General features: G+C 39.9%; 1 protein-coding gene across 4 annotated transcripts in view; it reads left to right on the forward strand.

Annotated features, from left to right (window-relative positions):
* LOC107218826 (glutamate-gated chloride channel) overlaps positions 1-21,055 on the forward strand; it is a 97,133-nt gene that overhangs the window by 63,697 nt on the left and 12,381 nt on the right. Inside the window, exon 4 of one of the 4 annotated variants that reach the window (XM_015656844.2) lies at positions 1,750-1,817. The exons of 1 other annotated variant lie outside the window; for it this stretch is intronic. In XM_015656844.2, the coding sequence (XP_015512330.1) occupies positions 1,750-1,817 (68 nt within the window). Of the gene's footprint in view, positions 1-1,749; positions 1,818-11,770; positions 11,839-18,937; positions 19,006-21,055 lie in introns of all 4 variants that reach the window. 2 more of the 4 variants (XM_015656845.2, XM_046730835.1) reach the window with 2 other exon arrangements.

Below are 21,055 nucleotides of genomic sequence, written 5' to 3' on the forward strand. Positions count from 1 at the left end.
GTGTTAGGTTACCTACTCTACTATTTTATACGGCGTCGTACGCTCATCGATAAATATATTACATATTGATCGTAGAGTAGTGGATTGAATATTTTTTTTTTTTAATACGTTATGAAATGGGGTGAAAAAAGAAATAAACGTGTTCCTGCATAATTGATCGAAAATGAAAATAAACGATTATCGTTATGGCTATAAAACGTAGCCACCAAAGTAATACTCTGCCTTATTGTTTATGTTAGGCTCAATGATTCACTCGCGTACATAAATATAAATTTCTAACGACAAGTTACTTGATTTTTCTAATACTTATTCGTGTATATTTGACATCAGCATCGTCACTGTCACAGTCGTCATAATTATTTTTATTCCATGAAAAAGATGGAGATCGAGAGAAAAAGAGGAAAAAAGAAAACAAAAAAAAAAAAAAAAACAAGCGGACTACATAATTACGTAACTTTGCGACTTTTCGCGACTCCGTTAATTGAAGTGAAAGGCCTTGTGCCAGGTGGTGTGTGCATATATGCGTGTAAGAAACTGGCAAATGTGTTTACATATTGTGTGAAACAAAATTGTGAGTGAAAAACACAAGAAACAAAAATTAATTGAAAAGCAACCAACGCGCCCAAAGCGATCGACCCGTTTGGCTCATCTTTTTAAACATTATCAGAATCTTGTTAATTCGTTGATTTGTTCATTTTCTTTCTTCGCCGCAAAACTTGGTTCATCTGAGACGTCATTATCCAAGTCGAGGTGAAGAAAAATTTGAAATGAAAAAAGCTTCTCGTCGTACAAAATGTTCAAATATTTGAAGCAATTTGTACGTGCACATAATTTGGTAACATTTCATTTTCAAGGATGTGAAGAATCATTTTATTTGTACAGATAACATCTCGAAATTGAACGAAGAAATTTTTGAAACAGTCGCTATGCGTATCTCGGTAAATAAAAATTAGCGAGCCAGTTATTTCCTGTTACTTTTTTCTCTAACGATAAGATATGCTGATTAAGAAAGCGAGTCAACAGTATTTTCTTGAGACATTCAACGGATGCAGCGATTCTTACCTCCGGGGTTGTCGATAGTAAATATTTGTTTTCAATATTTGTACCGGACTGAACTTTTCAAAAAGTTCTTTATCCCTTGAAAATTCGCGTATCGTGTATTCTGCGTAATTCATCGAATTCAAATTATATAACACGGGATAATTTTCATTATTTTCCTCTTCAACGCCAATCGTACCTAATTAGAAACGTGTCCAAATGATGAGAAAAAAAAAAAAAAAAACAGCGAATTCAATCGGGATCAATTAGCTTTTTTCCAACAAGCAGTAATTCGATCAACCTGTGATTAATTACTTTACGACAGTTATTTTTATTCTGTTTAAATCTATATTCTACCGTCGTCGCCGATCACCAGCGAATTTCGGAAACCGATGTTCAGAAACGAAAAATCCAACGACCAGGAGGCTTAGAATGAGACATAAAACGAATTGACATACAAACATATATACTATATGTATATATGTGTTATGTACATAATACGTGTAACCCGTGTGAAGTTGTCATCGTTCGCCTGTGTCACCTCCTACATACACATACATATATGGTTGATATCTTTGAGAATAAAAATGTTGCCCCCGCCCCCCCCCCCCCCCCCCTCCATCACCGCAACCACCCGCCCCCTGAATTATCCAGAATCCACGCTATGCCGTAGCTTAACTCATTAAGGGGCTGTGTTATTTTTGCCCTTAGATGGGCCGGCCATTGTCCGGGTTAACCTGTTTGTACGAAGCATTGCAACAATTAGTGACATCAAGATGGTAAGTACGCAGAATTATCAGCGGAAACGGTATGCGAGATTGATCGCTTCCGCCTGTATAGAGGTGCAAGTAGGTAGAATTAAAGTTTATGACGTAGCTGTTGCAAGCGGCATCAAAGCCACATTATTATCATTATTATTATCATTATTATCATTACTAATACTATTCTTATACACAACCAAATATAAATATACTATGTACATCCCGCAAGCATATTCCTCGTCATTCCCGTTATTGTTATTATTTTTATTATTATTGTTAATATCATTATTATTAATGTTACACACGATGTAACGTGAGAAACGGCATTATACACACATATTTATCATCAATTATCAACGTTTTTATAAGCATATAAGCAAGCATCATAGGATTAGTCGCTACTTGTCGCGGGGTGGCCAATTTATTTCAACCACCGTCCGGATTTCCGCCCCGCCTCGCCCCGCCTTGCCCGCCCCTCCCCCCTCGCCTCGTCATATCCGATATATGCGGCATTAGGGCTGAAACCCTTTCAGGGTTAATTGCCCGGATTAAAACTTTCCACTTTGTAGAAAAAAAAAAAAAAAAAAATTAAATAAAAAAAAAAACATATTAACCTCGATACATTTATACTCTTTCCTTTCAAATACCTTTCGGCAAAATTGGGCAATATTCTTCTCGACACGGGCTTTGCGTAAAAAGTATATAGTATATAGATAGATGGATAGATATATAGTATAATAATGTAATGGAAAGGCGCGATAAAATTTGGGCAGTAATTTTTTAGAAAGTTATTTTGTTTTTTCGAACCTTCGGTAAAAGTTCAGCCCGTCAAGGAACGCGATTTTTCACTTTTTACATCGTTCATTTGAGGGCGGTTTATTCGGGGGTGGTATTTTTAACTTGGTTCACCCTGCAGACACAAACATCGACACAACATTCGATACGTACATGCGTAGGGATGGATATAACGCATACCGGATGATAATTCCGGATTTGAATAAACCTCGAATACATTTCGAGATGGTTGAAGAAAATCGAGGATATAATTAACGTATTTTGAAAATTGACCGAAAACAATTTTCACCGTTTGCAGTCCTAGCCTCGATTCGACAAAAGTCTATAAATGTAAGTATACTGTGTATTGTGTTTTTTGCTCTCTTGACAAACGTCGAGCAAAAAAAAAAAAAAAACCGGAATAATCAGCCTGCGTATAAATTATATGCAATACCTACGCGATACTTATTCACCATACATAATACCGTCATCGCACAGTTATCTAATATACCCCGAATCCCAACACCAATAGAAGTTTAGATAGCGCGGCATGCGGCAGAAGTCAACCTCATTATTTCGTACCTTGCACTTTTCAGCGCCATCACTACACACGAATAAATATAGGTATACATATACGTGTGTTAAAGAACCTGTTAAAAATCACCTCGTCGCGCGTAAGTCCGTCCTCCCCACCTTTTTATTTCCCGTTTCACGTATCTTATACCGTATTTTACCCTGTATTGTTTTCGTCTCGATGAAAAGGAGAAGAAAACCAAAGGCAACAAATCCATCGCACGACGTTGAGACACACGAAAAAATGTGAAAAGCCAGCATTTTTTACCCCGCTTTTACACCCCATATACCTACTTGTCTATACACGTTACACATATTTTACGTCAGAGTATACGTTGTACGTGTCCGAACATAATTCGCGTTCACCGGCGATCGCGTTGCGGACGGGGTAAAATAATATCAAAAAGTCACGGTTTTACGCTTTTTCTTCCTGTCTCTTTTTACTATCCCCCACACCGACTTGCCTCTCTTTACATTTTCGACGCGTAACACGCAATTCGCTCATCACCCACATAATACGTAGGCGTGCAACGGTACCTGTAGATCGATTCAGGAGCGATCGCAGTTCAAATGAATTATAAATCAATTGAATCGTACGCATGTTACACTATATAAAACACACATCTACCAAACACATTGGCTTATGTACACGGTAAATATAGATATATCTGTATTACACCTGTACAGCAAAGGTGAAATAGGGGAAAGGTATAATTAGAGGAGTGAAAATTGCGGAGGTGGTCGTCGATCGAGGACGACCCCCATTGACGCGCGAATTAATTCGCCTCGAAAGGTTATATATATATATATATATATATACATATTATACGTACGTACACATACTTACACATACGTACCCACGTGTTACCTACGAAAATGGTTACACCTACGTGTATATGTACATATATGGGTATGTAATACACGCATTTGTAGGTCGCCCTGCAGGGCGATAAATGCGTGCTGCGCAAAGTGACGTAGGGGCTAGAGAAGGGATTAACCTTTCGGCAAACAGCGAGGATCACTTTGCCCATATCTATACCTACGCACAAACATCCCCCTTCCCCGTACACACACGTGAAGATATAATGTATGGGGTGGAAGGTGTCCGTGCATCAATTACTCAAACAGCCCTTCAGCCGACGGTCACGACTTCGTTTTGTCATCTAAAATACTGTAAACAAGAATCCGAGCAAAAAGCGAACGGTGACACAAAAAGTTTCCATCAATTCTCGATATTCGTATTGCAGTCTGAACAGTTTTAATTGCCGTGAAACATTAATTCCAGGTAACGATAACTTGTTCAATATTTATTCGCACGTTGACGGTCTCGGAAAAGGGAGGAAAAACATTAAAAAAAAAAAATAACTCTTTATCGCAGGCATTGAAAATTTCTATAATACGAAACAAAAATATAAATTCACGTCGTATGTCGGGACAGTTGTTTACTCCGGAAATGATTTTGGATTGAAATCGTCGGGAAGAAGAAGAGGAAGAAGAAAAAAAGGCACATTGCGCTTACTTTCTTATTTTGAAAAACATTTTTCCCTGAAACTTTTATATTTCTCTCCCCAACTTTGCCAGCATATTGCCGTATAACGTAAAAGTTTTCCGTACACACACACGCACACGCTTCTACTCGTACATACGTATACGTATATATATATAATATATACATATATATATCACTTCATTATTTATACATAAAAGGCTTTTGCGTAGACTGCTTCGGTTCAATGGAAAGTTCTGTGATATTAGCTTGAAGAAAATTTCCGAAAACAGCAACCGCGAAAGGAGAAAGAAAAAAGGAAAAGAAATCGAGAGTTAGAATCTCCAACGATGCGGAGAAACGGAGGTGTAACGTCGAGGTCGAGTAACTAGCCTGCCAATTAAGAAACGCGCGACGAAGTGTTCGAATAACAGCCGGGAATAAGGCAGACGAAAAACGAAAGTCCCCAATTTCCGTTCGCAGCTGTAGGTAGGTACGTGTTTCCCTTTTCGCTTGAAACACACGCCTATCCTCTCAGGTGGAAATTGGAAAGCTCGATCGAACACGCAACGCGGCGCAGATTGGCGCGCCGAGGGGTTGAACCGAAAGGTAACAAATGAAGGAAGCAGAGGAAGAGGAAGAGGATGAGGAGGATCGGGAGGAGGTGGAGGATATCGGTACACGTGGAAACATCCGTTTTGGCGCGGCCAGCGTCTTGTCCTGGTTCATGTAGGGCGGCATTCCACCCAAACACTCTGTATGGCTCAGGACGATACGTTTGTCTCGTTACCGCGACGGGGGTGAAGGGGGAGGAGAAGACCTGCGATCGCTTCGAAACTTCCACTTTCGAGGAACTTGAAGATATATCGAAGAGAGAAATCGCGGATGGACAGCGTTCAGGAACAAAACCGAACACGTCTAAATCTGTTCGATTCAGCCAAGTGTCGATAATCGCACCTTAGAGGTGGTTAAACTCGGTTCACTCTCAACGTCTATTGCATGGATTCGGTGTTAATAGCAAATACCGGTTAAACGCCAAACTTTTGACACTGCTTATTCACACCGAATACGTGCTACAACGGTGCGAAATCTGACGCAATATTTTTTATGCGTGGCGAGCATGTTTCACCCGTTTTTCTATACCTGTTTTCCGTACGCAAAGTACCCGTTTCTGTACTGAAAATACTACTTTTAAGTCCTAGGAGTTGAAAGTGGTCCTTTCTGTACTGCGCGCATACGCTTTCACGAACAAATTTGACATTACGTGACTTTAAACTCAATTCCGTACTTGGTGAAAAAACGCGTAAGATACTTTTATCGTACAAAGAATCGTGTGCAACAAGGGTGCAACGGTTTTTTCGCCGCGCGTATTTGCAATATTCATCTACGACTCATGCTGCAAACTTACGCTCGGCCCGAAAAGACCGAGTTTGCCTCCTTGTTGCACAATATATTATCACTCTGTATGGATTGATAGAGAGAAATAAGTAAACGACGGTATATTTGCGATTCGGTGCGTCGCCAGGGATTTTGTATTACGTAACCGGGGGGAGATTCGAGCGGGTTTTACCGGTGTGCAAAACATTTATATACATGTTGTTAGAAACGTCTGCGACAGTTATTTTCCATGGTATAATGACAGCGTTTTATTTTTGGACACGTAATTCCGTGACACAGCTTAATCCGCGAGTACCGTGCATGCCTTGGCCGTCGCAAGCTCGTCTAAGAATTTGCTTTTGTTCGTCTCGAGTGCCCGGGAAAGCCGCGGAACCTGGAGAAGGTCCCGAGTCCTTTTGCGACGCATTTAATTACGGTCAATTATGAATGTCCCGGAGTTGAGGAAACCGTCGAATATTTATGTCACGGTACAACGTAAGTTAACAATACGGCCGCCTGCCTTGCAGACGTTGCCTGGGAAATGTCGATACACCCCGAGTCTCATGTTTCATGTTACACTCGCAAACAACTTGCCTGCGCAAAGGATAAACACGCGATGTGAGATTCGCGGAACAACGATTCCTCGAGTTTGCGGATTTCGGGTATTACGCGGGACGAGAGAACCGAGGAGATTAATTGCGATTCCGGAAACCGACGAGTTCGCAAATTTCGCACGCGGATGGTTCAACTATGTCACAATACCTGCGGTAACGCGACGTTACGCAGAGTTAATTAATCAGGAATTTTCAAGCTCTTAAGATCTTCCTCTTATTCTCCCACGGAGCGGAAATGAAACTGACAAAAAATTTACCATACGAACTGTCGAGATAGAAATATGACGTAACGACGATTCGAAATTGCAACTGAATTCAATCGAGTCGAATTTGTTGTTAGTCGAAACAACGTTCCGTTGATATAGAAAAAACTGAAAAACTATAAATTTCAACTACAGTAGCACAATTATGGATGACTTTGAAGAGATTTCATTACTGAATTTTGCATTTCTGCAACGAAAAAATCGCATCGTTTCACCGATTTTAATGAGCGAGTTGGCTCATTTGTCAGTAAATTAATTCTCTGCAAATTTATAAAATCAGGTTTTGGATAACGCTGGATTAATTTTTTATCAAGGTACAGGTTCACCATTCATCGCTTGTAATAATTTTTCAAGCCAAATAGAAATGACTTTCTTACGGTTTTCAGAAAATTTATCTACCGACGCAATCAGCTCTAGTTCAATAAGACGGAGTCAAACGACGCGACGTTCCCGTTGCAAAAACAATTGCACGGCGTGATCTTTCAAAATTCGCAACCTCCAGCATAAAAAATAAAAATAAAAAATCAACAATTCTGCCATCGTGGCTCAAACGTATGATTTGAATTTTTTCTACCTCGACTAAATTCAACTCGGTTACTCTTCCAAAGCTTCGTCGTATCGTATTTCCGTCTTGACGGCTCTTCGACCGTACTGTACGTTTGATAGCTATTATACATCCCTAATAGACGACCGCGAGGCTGCCATGGCGACATCGAAAAGAAAACAAACAATATTGTAGACATTACGATGCTGCGCGCCTCCATCGGGCCGCTATGTGATTTAGAATTTAACGAGAATGCGGCTGCGGCTGCGGCGAAGGTGGCGCGGAATTGCCGTACAAGTTGAGCTAAATGGAACGAACGTTTTATCGTTGAAAAGGCACACTGTGCCCGGTAATCTATCCGCGATCCCGTCGACTCTGCATGCCTTATACACTCCCTGCAGACAAGCAGATAAATTTAATCAACCGGCCGCGCATGTTTGTACTTTTTAATCAGCGTTTAGCGATCTCAAATGTGTACAGTCGTCGCAGCTGAATACGAAAAAAAGAGGGAAGATAAAAAAAAAAAAAAAAGAAAAAAACACCGGCAGTGGAAAAAAAACGAGGAGAGAAACTGTCCGCTTTGACCGTAATTTATCTGACACCCGATCGCCGTTTTCGACACGCAATTTCACCCTCTGCGAAATTAGTCCAAGTTGCGCGCCGGTGGATATCAGATAACTCCCGGTTTCACAAATTCGAAACGATTCGACCTGTAAGCTCCTGATTCTGATCACTCAAGTTTCAGTGCTGCATTTTTTCGAAAAAAAAAAAAAAAAAAAAAAACATACCTGAGCGGTTTTATTGTATCACAAACGACAATGTCGAGGGTGCGATTGCTTCGAAACATCGTTCGGCTCAGCACGCGACACTTTTTAACACTCCGCGTGTCGTTATCGCTGATTTTTTCTTTAGCCTTCCGATTGTTAACGAAGCAAACAATTCGGACTGTTAGTTATCCACACATCTTGCAATCAGATATTCGTTTACTTTAATTGAAAGTTTACTAACCCTTAGGGCAAAAATATGTCGTTCCGGATTAGATTTGGGTATGCTAACGCGCACACTGAGAAATTCTGAACTTATTAAGAGTGCGTGAATGAAAATGGGATTGTAGTGGAATCGTTATCGATACTTGCAATTCGGATAATTCGAGATTCTTGAAATGCATTTAACATTTATAAGCACCGATCCTATTTTCATTCCAATCTGAAAATTTCAGTATATATTCCGAGAACTCTACTCTTTTCCACAAAATTCAATCAGATTTTTCACAAAAATAATACATTAGGTCACACTTTGCTTGACGATAAAGAGTGTTAAAAATTCGGAGACAAAGGTTCAATTCGAAAACGTGATAAAAATCTATCAACGCGTTGCCTGGCATACGATGAAGCCAAAAAAGCCTGAATATCGGTGGATTATCATATTTCAATTCGCAATCACATCGAAATTGCGAGTCTAAAAAGATAGCCGAAAGTTATTGCACGGGTATTTAAGGGACCATGAAGAAAGACTTGCTTTTTTTTTTTACAGAACGTCTTCAAACTTCGGCTGTGCTTCGTAAATTCAGTCAAGCTATCTTTCGGAAATGGTATTTCTCAATTTCTAATTATTTTTGTGAAACGATGCGATACTAGGTGGTTTTTTAGATCGAAATTGATATATCGAAGGTGCAGGATTTCTGGAACTCTTTGTCACAAAAGGTGTCCAACGTTACAACGTTACCTAAGTTTCGTGAGAAGACGTCAGGGAGTTCGAATTTTCCTAGCGAGAAAAGCCAGAGAATTTTAGTCCGTTGACACGATAACTGCGAAAGAATAACGACGATCGAGAGTGAAAACTATCGGACCCTTAGCTTCGGATCAGGATACCGTTCGCCTTTCTTAATCTCATTACAGCGTAAAAGTACGAAGGAGGGAAGGAAGATAATAAAAAATGAAACGTAACCGCAACAAGTGAGGCCGCGCCGGGTGGATTTGAATAACTTGACGTAGTAAAAAATGCGAAAACGCAAAGGGAGGGAGAAGGAGGACGGAAAAATAACCCGGCACACTTCGCTCTCGGCACTAACATAAAGTAGCCCGAAACCCGGCCTGTCCCATACAAAAGCACAGCACGTATCTCGGGCCATTCAAGTTGATGAATCGCTGATGCTTGGTCAGGGACGGGGCTCGGAGTCGGACGGAAGTTCGGGGGGCCCCGGAAGTCTCGGTGAGAAATAGAAGCCACTTGTGCGTTCACTCGCACTTCCGTGCGGGCTTCGTCTGCCCTGGCAGTGAGTAGGTATCGCCACTGGGAAGAAGAAGGCGCCGCCCCAACCGCCGGCTCGACTACTTGGCCGCCCTTTCTATTCCTCTTTCGAACCGTTTGGTCGGCGCTTTTTCCTTCTTATTCTCATTCTTGTACCCTCTGATTCTCCTCGCGGCGCATTGTTACACGAACACCGTTATGATAGTTCGCAGAAATGTGATCGTTAGTGCGAATGGGAGTGAAACGAGAGAGAGAGAGAGAGAGCGTAAGTGAGTGAGAGAATTCGAATTTATTTTGCGCCCTGGAACAAGTCCCTGTCGAACACTAAGCGCGTAAAATAGTATAATAGTAAAGCAGTAATTCAGTGTCCGTACGGGAGTTTTGCAATATATATGTACGTGTATAGAAATAAATAATGTAAATAAAAATGGATGGAATAAAATTAACAGAATACACAGAAGATGTCGCAGAACGGAAATAGAGTCAGATTAGAGACACTGGATGATGAAACAAGTGAGGTAAAAGGTAATTAAAATAAAATAGATGAGTTGTAAACAGAGAATAAAAGATAAGTACATAGATAGACAGATAAATGGGATGGACAGCAGGATCAGGCAGAAGACGATAGGGTGTACAGAAAAGAAGAGCGACATTTCAGGTACAAACGAAGCACCGTTTAAAGTCACAAAAGTCACTATAGTGACACTTTTTTATTTATTTTTTTTTTCTTTGTCATTTTTATTATATACCATGCAACACTTCCCGGACTTGGTTATTATCTAAAAAGTGAATCGCGTGACTGGAAGGGATGAAAGGATACACGCGAACCGATCACTGCTGTCGAAGAAGAGCTACTCGAGTCAATAGTGGAATTTTAAGGCCATTTACATGACAGTTAATAAATGCGGATAAGGCGCTTCCTGAAAGTCTTGATCGTGGTGGTTTGTCGAAGAGACGCAGTAATATTGTTGAGGAAGTTTGGGGCGAGATAGAAAGAGAGAGAGAGTGAGAGAGAAGAAAGGAAAAGAAAAAACGTTGCGTTTTTCATCATTTTTACCCCTAAACCGAAGTGTTACAACATCTCCGTAACGATGATGCGCCGATCGAGCCACGATGGGAAAAAAAGCGACCGAGGGAAAAGAGCTGAGTGAAATAAATAATATGAAATGACGCCTGACAGAAGACGATTGCTGGTGACTGATGATGGTGACGAGGTTTCTTATGTTCTTGGGAGGGTTGAAAAAAAGATAAATAACCGTTTACCAAATTTCATATGGCCGCAGAGATGCGTTTTTGGGGGCTACTTAAGCCCTCATTTTTCATTCACTTGTCGCTTTTGGTTACGATCAATTTTTTTTTTTTTTTATTAAAAAAAAATGGTAACAACGCTACCAAAAGCTTATCATACAACGAGAATAATTTTTCCGCAACCGACTTAATTGCGTATACTCGAACTCCGTCGATCGGCTTATCCAAATTATTATCTAAATGAATTTTTTCTTCTCTACTCGACCGGATTTAACGCAACGTTCAACGAAGTACATTAATAGCCGTAAAAATGTTCACTCGGTACATATTCCGCTGATCTCCGGGTAAAGATATCGAAATATTCGCGTGGGTGTAAATATCATGCGAATCATGCCGGCACCCTGTACATATTATAAACTAAAATACGCACGAGGGTTGATCGCATGAAATATACGACGAACAAAAGTATACAGGTATACGTATCACGCGAGAAAAGGAGCGACGATTTACGTTTCGCCGACGCTGCAGCGTAAGCCGATAGTCCGTCGTTTCCGGTTACCTCTAAGACGACATCCTGTCCGTCTATAACTCAATCGCAGTACATACTTATAAACGTAGATCTATACGTACGACAGATTAAATATGTACGATACGACGAATGGCGGGCAGAAAAGCGAGAGAGAAAACAGCCTCGAAGTACACATTGTAGGTGTGAGAGGCTGCGGATGATTATATGATAAACGGGCTGCGGAATAACATTTTATCCCCCACTGATGGTTATTTCGTAATTAAATATTCCGCTAAGTGTTTTATTAATGGATGTGTTCTGTTTGCTATGTTAGATGGGCCCGCGGTTGTCCACGTCAACATATTTGTTCGAAGTATCTCAAAAATAGATGACGTTACCATGGTAAGTGTTAACGCCCTGAAGAAAAAATAAAAGAATAAAAATAAAAATAATAATTCTTATATTTTTCTCGACGTATTTTTCGTTCAATTTTTATTTTCATTTCGAGTAAGGAAGCTAAATTTCATCATTCATCATTGTACTCGTATAATACATTGATTGGAAAGCGTTTTGGGTGTTCGTAATTATCATCAGCACATGTTTTAATATATATATTATATATGTATATCATACTTGAATTGTTTGTTGGTTTCGGTTTCTTCCTGTTCTTCTTCTTCTTCTTCTTCTTCTTCTTCTTCTTCTTCTTCTTCTTCTTCTTCTTCTTCTTCTTCTTCCTCTTCTTCTTATTCTTATTCTTATACCTGTTGATTTTTCATCGTTAAACCTTTCTTATCCACGTTATAATATTCATGTAATGTCAATATTATATAAATTTCTCGTTACGTATTGTATGTATATTCGTATACATGTCATGTATACGATTTATCGAGGGCTCTGTATCGTATGTATATAATTATATATACACACACAAACATGCAAACCATATATGCCCTGTGTACAGGGCGTTCGGTGCCAATTCGACCGACGTTGAACATAAACCATGTCAGATCTGATTCTCGTCTTTCTTGTACATTATTTTTTCAATTTTAAAATTCATGCGCGTTATTTCAAATTTTCTCCACCCAGACGTTATCCATTTATAATATTCCGAAGCCAAAGAAAATTATAATTCGGAATCTGACATTGGATTCGAAAAAGTTTGGAAGAAACTGTGAATGCATTTCACAAATTAGACCAAAGTGCATCGAATCGTGAATGAAATTTGCGACGGTTGGTCGAGTTTTCACGCAACGGAATGTCACACTGTATATATGTATACATATAAACCGTCAAACGTGAAAACTTTTCAATGTACTTCCTAACTCTTATTTTTATTTCCACCGAAATTCTTTTCTTTCCTCGTTTCTGAAATAGTTTATCTCATTATTTTTCCTCTTTCCGTTACACATGCCATACACACACGCATACATATATACCCACAGTTGTTTCTTTCTTTCTCACTTTCTTTCTTTGCATTTAGGTAGTATATACATGTAAATGTGTATAACGCATATATAAATATAATACCTGTATATACGAGGTTTTCTCTTCAAGTTTTTTGTGTCTCAAAATTAAAATTAATTGTATATCTACGAACAGCATGACGTATACTTGTTAAAAAAAAATTAAAAACCACCTCGGCTAAAACCGTCCATGTAAAATCGCGAGAATCCCCTCTGCTCGACTATTATACACTTTTTACCCACCGACCTTAAGCTCCCTGCAGAAAGTTCGCGGCAAGAGAAAGGCCGAATTGAAATAGCGACGCGACGAAGAGGGCGTGTAAAATTTTGGTCAAGACGAAAGACGCGCGTCACGCTGTGCGTAGATTATGCTAGTTAAATTAGTGTCGCGCATCCGCTGTTGTGTATAGTAGAGATCTACATTTACCATAACTATTATACCTACATATTATACCCATTTAATTTAATTACTGTATAAATCGTACACTTATTGTAAAACCATCAACATGTTGTGTCGTATAAAACTCAGTCACACTGACACCGGTTCTGTCGCATTGACATCGTTGTTGGTAAGAAGAAAACCGATGCCGCTGTGTCGTTCACGTTTGCAAGTGCAACGGGGGGTAGGAATAGGAACAGGCGTTCAGAACCTGTTAGTGGAGGACGATCTATGCGCCCTCGATCACATCCTACGGATGATCGATCGAGGCTTAACCATGTTGCCGCACAGTCGCGCGTAATTCAATCCCGATACTGTAGATCAATTCGCAATTTACCGGGTCGAGATCATTCCTGTGGTTGTTTGATAGGGTGATCCAGAAAATTTATGCTAGCTCATTAATTATTCTCATTGATTTTGAATTTAGATTACCGGTGAAATAGGCCGATTCTTGAAACTGATCAGGTGTATATATGCAAAATTAATTTCTCATGTTTTATTAAAACGTTTACGATTTTCAATGCATGGTTGTAGGCTGTGGTATATTTATCGTGAAAATCTATGCGAATTTATGCTCAACTCATTCCGTAGAAATTATAAGAACACGTTCCCTCGGGTTATTTTTCGAATCATTCTCCGTGAGCGTTTTCACATCAAGTACCTGTTGAGACCGTTATAACGATTGTTCTAAACACTTTGAATCGAAGAATAAAACAACACCTATTTCACATGTTTTTATTCTCTCTGAATTTGGATCGGTCACTTCGGATTTGCTGTATCAAATTTCGCAATACCGAAGTTAGATTCGTAATCAGCGATCGCTCTAACTCGGTGTGATGAAAAAAAAAATTTTAAAAAGTCATACAATTTAGCCGATATCTTTTTTTACAGTATTGAGTTCGCTAGTTGAAACTCGATATTTTTAACTCATCTTCGCAATCAACGGTCCAAGAAACCTTGAAACATGTCCTTGCAAAAATTCCTGGCTAATCTAACGTCCAATTACCGACACGCCGGCAATTAACTACACTCGCAGACTCGACGTCGTTACATTTCCGCAATAAAGCTTCTGCGCGTCGATGCTGAAAACATTGCAGAGCGTAAATCAGTCGCGTCGCGAATACCTTACGCATCGACCTATTTTACCGGTTTGTCTATATCAGGAATCGAAATGATCAGTTTCTACTCGCGCATACGTCAGAGGCTGACGAACACGCCGCGAGAATGATTGCGTGGGTGCGTATGGGTGTGTAAACGGGAATGCATCCAGTGTTTCGAGCAAGCATTTTCCGATATACAGGCAGACGGGACCTTCGGTGAAACGGGCGAAACGATCAAGCACCGTGTAACAACAAATGTACCGATTGAAAATAAGTGTTTGCTCAAATCGCGACCAATCCGGAATTTTCGAATTCGCCATTATTCCTCCCATGCGGTGATACGTCTACCCACCGCTGCACGCGTACAACCGATTTGGGAAATCAGGCTTTCCCGGGGGCGAGTTGTGTAATTGAGGTAAACCGCAGACTTGATTTGTGTATGCAAATGGACGGGTGAGATAACGTTCATTTGTCATGTAGCCCCGTGAAACAGTGACTACATCAATTTGTTCTCATTGTTTGTTTGATTTTTTTTGTTTTTTTTTTTTTTTTTTTCATTATCATTTTTTATTTTTATTTTTATTCTTTGTCGCATTGTTCTCTTTCCCACCTTTCTCACCTGACCGAGCGGTGTTATAATCGATTGTTTATCCTCGTCGTTCGCGTCAGGATAAACCTTTCACGTGTCAACCGGGTTATTACTGATAGCGCGATAACGTTGCAACGTCCTGTAAAGTTTAATCGACGATTTCTACTCGGATATATTGCCTTCCGTTTATCGCTCGAATCTCGAAACTTACACTCAGTCACTCTCTTTATAAAAAATTAATATCAGGCACAACGGAAGTCGACCCTGCCTCTTGCGTTACACGTACACGTATTTATTATTACACCGTTGCGGCATTGTTAGACTGATAAAATGAGAGGCGGCTTGTACATAAAATGTCCGTGTCAGAATCTTTCGTGAGATATTTGTCATCCGATGGTTGATGCAGGGGTTGTAACATTTCAAAGGGCGTATTTCTTTTCTTCTCCCTTTTATACTCTTTCCTTGCGAAAATGAAATCCTTTCTTTTCTTTTACTTGACAGCGTCTCATCTTCGGTGTCAAGTTTCTTTGCTTTTTAACACTCTTGATTTACTTGTTATCCCGCGATGTGCTATCGACGTTCGTTGGTCGGATCGAGACTTCCCTGTAAATTGATTGGAGCGAAAAATAGATTATTGACCGAGTGACACCGTCGCGCCCACTGATAATTGAATCGACTTGCGTGACGCAGACCGCCATGCGAGGTCGTTCGATTGCTCGGTGACTCGGTAAAAATTTTACACGATTATTGTTCCGATCATCCAGAGCTTATAGGAATAAAATTTCCATGTTAATTGACCCGTCTAATATCGACAAAATAAATTCCGCCCAAAATCGTTTCGCAACCCTTTTATACGCTCAAACTCTTCAGGCTCAAGTTGGCTGATGGATTCTATTCAAACGGTTCAAGAATAGCCCGACGAGAAGGAGAGAGGAATAAAAAAAAAAAAAAAAAAAAATGTCAAGAATAAATGAGAGGGAGGAAAAGAAGGGGAGGAAACATTATGATATAAGAAGATTTTCAAGGAGAAGGATATTCGTCTCCTTTCATCAGAATATACTCAATATCCTTATCATTGTTTTCCAGTAACGAAAAAACGGGACCTGAAACGGGGTTGAAAAAATATCGAATTTCGTTTTCAAAAGCGCTTTTGTTTTTCTGTGTTTTCTTTTTTTTTTTTTTTGTTTTCTTTCCTTCTGTTTTCTTTTTATCTTCTCGTCAACCGGGCACGAGGCGATGCACCCTAAAGCTGATTCCGATTTTCATCCCTGCGAGGGGAGCGAAAGCAGGCCTATTCATTTTCGAAATGAACAGGATCGCTACTCGGTCAGTCCGCTGGACGTATTGCTTTATTTATCGTCGACGGTTGGTGGCGCCATGATGAACCCCCAACCGCAAAACTGCCGGACAATAAACGAAAATATATTACCCGGGAGAGAACAAAGGCTTCCCCGTTATCGTTCCGGAATTATGCAGCAGCCCGGGTATTATAACCAAGTGAGGATACCGCAAACCGTATTAGCAGCCCCCGCCAAAACGGGGAGAGTTTGCAGTTGTATATCTGCGCATCCCGATCTTAAGTACCTAACTTCATTTACCACGGTTGAAAACATCCCTGAAATGAAATATTTTATTTCATACTCTTGGACGACGAGTGAATTTTTCTAAGCGGCCTGCAATTAACGGTTTTGCGTTTACAACTTTTTATCCCCGTTTCAATTATCGCCGAGTAGACTCAAGGCCCGTTAAATTTCTTCCCGTATCTCGCGTAACTTTCGCTCCGTCGCAATTCTGCGTCCGGATTTCTCGTATAATATCTTGGCGAACGGACGAGAGACGATCAGGTGTCCGGGGATCCCGAGACGCCTGCCTCGGCTTCTATTTGCGTCAGCCATTTGTCACTCCGGCCAAGCCTCAAATGCTGGGGAAATTGTCAGTGACGGTAATCTAGAGGATGGATGAGCCAGGTGAGAGGGATCGTATAATCCCGAGTCAATATCGCGGCCCTTGCGTACGATGACGCGGATCGCGACGGACCCTCGAGGAAAATGTTTGAATCCGATTGGACAGCGGGATCGAAATGTCCGGATTAATCTATTTGCCGAGAAAAACTTGGAGCAGGTATTATCGCAGAATCGAACGATGCGTTACCGTCTCTGCGCGAAAAGCTCGCAAAGCTTCCTCATCCTACGCAATCTCGATCTTTGAACACTGTCATCATCCAAATTCGCGTCGCCGTTTTCTACGGTCCAGATTTAAAAAAGAAAAATACTTTTCGTGTTAACACGGTCGAAAGTAAAGGCAATTACTCCGAAAGAATTGATCGATCGCGAAGGCTAAGTTACGGAAAGAAAAGTGTTGTATAAATAATAACTAGATGCCGTGTTACGGTGATTTAAAATTTTTTTTTTCACCGAACTAACGTGAAAAATGTACAAATCTGACAAACTTAATCGGACTTGCGGTGCAGTTAGGGACGCATGTTATAAAAATGCAGACTTTCCGGCGACTTCGTTTCCAAAAAAGCGTGTTTGACGATCTCCCGATGAGATTGAATCGTCGCTGGAAGATCTCCGAAAGTGCGCCTAAGCCTTTGTTTTCGGAACCCCCCGAAGGGATGGCGGAGTTGCAGGACGGTGGGTATTTTTACGTGACGGTTGGAAGCGGATCGTGTTTCGAGGACTGGAGTAGCGTAGACGGAGAGGTCCTGGTGGATGCGAGCCCTGGACACGAGGGGCAACGACTCCTTCGAGGATCCCGAGGCGACGCAGTTCCCGAAGCAGACCCAACGCCATTCCAGACTTCGAAAGTTCGTTTTGTCTTTTTAAGCTCCTCTCGAATCGAGCCGAGCGTATCGGCGCGTTGAGTCAAGTTGAGAACGAAAGAGCACGAACTTACTCCGGGGTTTTATGTTTCAGTTCCTGCAACCCCGGCTCCCCCCATTTACAGTCTTAAATTCATCGTCTGCCTACATTCTGAAACGCAAAAGCAGCTCGGTTGTTTTTCTCCCTTTGTCTATCCGGCTTTCCGATTTTTCCCCTCTTTCTTTCTTTATTCCTTTCAAACTTTCAGCTCCGATGAATTCAGACTTTGGTTTGGACACAGCGGGTAATTCTTGAAGGTCCCTCACGATTATCCTGGAATACAGGCCTATTCTAGGGATAAAAGTAATAAAAAGACTTTCGCGGTATTTTTATTTATTTATTTTTTTTTTTTTGGTTTCTTGCCGTTCCGTTTTTTCCCTTTCTGTTCTTCTTTACCCTCCAACCCCGCCTCTCGACGCTATTTCGCCCTTTTCACCTACTCGACTCGTAACTGTTTTCTATAAAAACATCAATAAAGACGATTCCCACCCGTATGCAGCACGTTCCTCAATCCCCCTCCCTCTCCCACCACCCTGGGGATTTTCAAAAGCTCTTCAATTACCTCTGGTCTGTATCAAGCTCGCACATATATTGTGTTTTCTTATTAGTCCCGCCCTCTTCCAAATAGACACCGACTAACGATAAGATTGGAGAGAAAGTGAGGATGAAAATGAATTTAACAATATTTCCTCATTTCGTCGAAAAGCGACTGAAAGGCAAGATTGACCGATAGTTCAAAATTGGCATTTACTTCAGCGCAGTAAATAATCAATAATATTCAATCAATCCTCCTTACAATGTTTTCAGTCTCGCAAGATGATCGCTGTTTAAATACATGACAATTCGCGGTTAATCTGCGATGCGAATATATGCAAGCACGGAGACGGGTCTACGACGGTCCTGTCGTTGCTCGAAATGGCTGTTAAAGAATGAAGAGAAATGCATTGAAATCAGATTGGAAATACGGAAGAATGTAGAAAATCAGCATTTACGCAATAATCAATTTTAACATGTTCTGTTTTTCTTCTGTTCCGACGACAAACTAGATGGCCCGACAATCGCGCGCGTCAACATCTTTCTTCGATCAATCAGCAAAATAGACGATTTGAACATGGTGAGTGAACCAAAGCTCAGTTTCTGCTACCAAGAACAAATGAGAATAATATAATAGATAAATTCAAAATTCAGAAAGCCAAGCACTTGATAGATGGAAAAAAAAAACAAAAAAATAAATAAACACACGCAAGAATTGAAGTAACGATGCAATTGTCTTCGTATCACGTCGTATCTGCATATATATGTATATATATGTATAAATATATAATATTACATAATCTGCACCCACATTGTATCTCTGTACTTCTTTACCTCGGCTGCGGTATATAACGTACGTCTGTTGTTATATATATACACACACGCGCGCACGCACACACACACACACACACATATATATATATATATATATATATATATTATATATACTATGTACGCCGCGCAGTGTATGCCTGATGCTACAAATTTTATGCCTATATACGCATATATCTATATATATATATGTATGTATATATATATATATACAGTTATTCGGTGATTTTGTGTCGGTGTTGTCATGTACCTGAAATATCATAATACATTTGTTGAAATTGTAATCAATAAATGTACACGCCTTGATCGCGAGTGTCGGATTTTTTATTTTTCATTATTCTTTACACATTTAATACACTGCATACCATATATTCAGGTTCTAATACAATTGTCACGTGATCGAACGAAGAAGAAAATTGGTATTAATTTTTGTTGTCTTTAGAGGTGATGGATAAAATTTATAACTACAGAAGCGTTAGTAACATTTTTTGAAAGTTTTCTACAAAACTTTGATCAATTCTCAAACCAATTTTCGAGGGCAAAGTAGAGGTGACGAAAAATACGATCAACAACCTTTTGATAAATAAATTGTAAACGTGTTAATGAAGATTTCTTTCGCAAGTCACATGCGTGAATTATTTTATTTACCGCAAATATTTATGTTTATTGATGTCACTTTTATGTTGAGTTTATTTTCAGAAGCATACAAAAATTTCCATGTCAAAGTGAAAATCGTGAAAAGCTGCTTGTCGCACGCTTTTTCACTTGAATATATTTGCGACAATTCAATTCCTCTCAAAGTCTTACGTCAGATAATACGAAAGCGTGTCTTTTCATACGTGTTTTGAATCAGAAGTGAATAACTTCATCGAAATATCTCTGAAATATTTTTGCTGTTTAAGCCGATGATATTTGCGAGTGGGTCTAGCTAATCTTAAGATTGTTCTGAGAAATCAAGTTCAAGATTTTGGAATACGAGAAAAATTGTACCAATTTTTTGTTTCTATTCAAAAGAAGTAGAACATCCCCGTGAACATTTGTTACACTTACACATATTTACGGAAAATTGATCGTTGTGTTTTTTCAAAGATTTCGTTATTACTTTCTTTTTCCGATTTCAATTTTTTTCTACTCATCATTCGTTCAAATTTCTTTCAAATGCTCTTTCTTTCCGATGCCACCTCAAGGTTTCACATCTTTCAACTCGATTAACTTCATCAAATCGATGTTGTTTTTTTTCTGAATTTTTATTCTCCCTTTGTTTCGATTTTTCGATCAGCTTTTTTTCTCGTGACTGATTATTTCAGTGTTGTTGCCACAACTGGTGCCTTGTAACGACACCATAAACGTATCGTGTATTTATATTTACACCTTGTATGATATGATATATGATCTGCATGCGAACTCGCTCAATCGCCGACTCACCTCACCTCATCTCACTTCACTTAAACTCACTTCACTTTACTTCACTCAATCACTCGCTCAATTGCTCGCTCAAAAATTGTAACTCGTTCGCTTATAAGCCGATTAATCACCGTTCGGTTGTATAAACACGTCATGTTTCGCGAGTAATCATCGCTGCGTGAATTCACTCGTCTTGCCTTATCGTTAAATCGTATCCCATTCCAGATCGTGAACCCTTAACAAGAATGGAAAATTTCCACGACGTTTGAATCGCGCAAGAAGCAGTCGTTGCTAATTCCAAAACAGTTCGGACAAACGAAACGCTTTATTCGATTAAACGTGTTGAAATTAAACAAGCAACAAAAATATCGAGTTTTCAGCTCTCACTTGTTGCC

Source organism: Neodiprion lecontei, chromosome 2, assembly GCF_021901455.1.
Source record: "Neodiprion lecontei isolate iyNeoLeco1 chromosome 2, iyNeoLeco1.1, whole genome shotgun sequence".
Classification (NCBI taxonomy): Eukaryota; Metazoa; Arthropoda; class Insecta; order Hymenoptera; family Diprionidae; genus Neodiprion; species Neodiprion lecontei.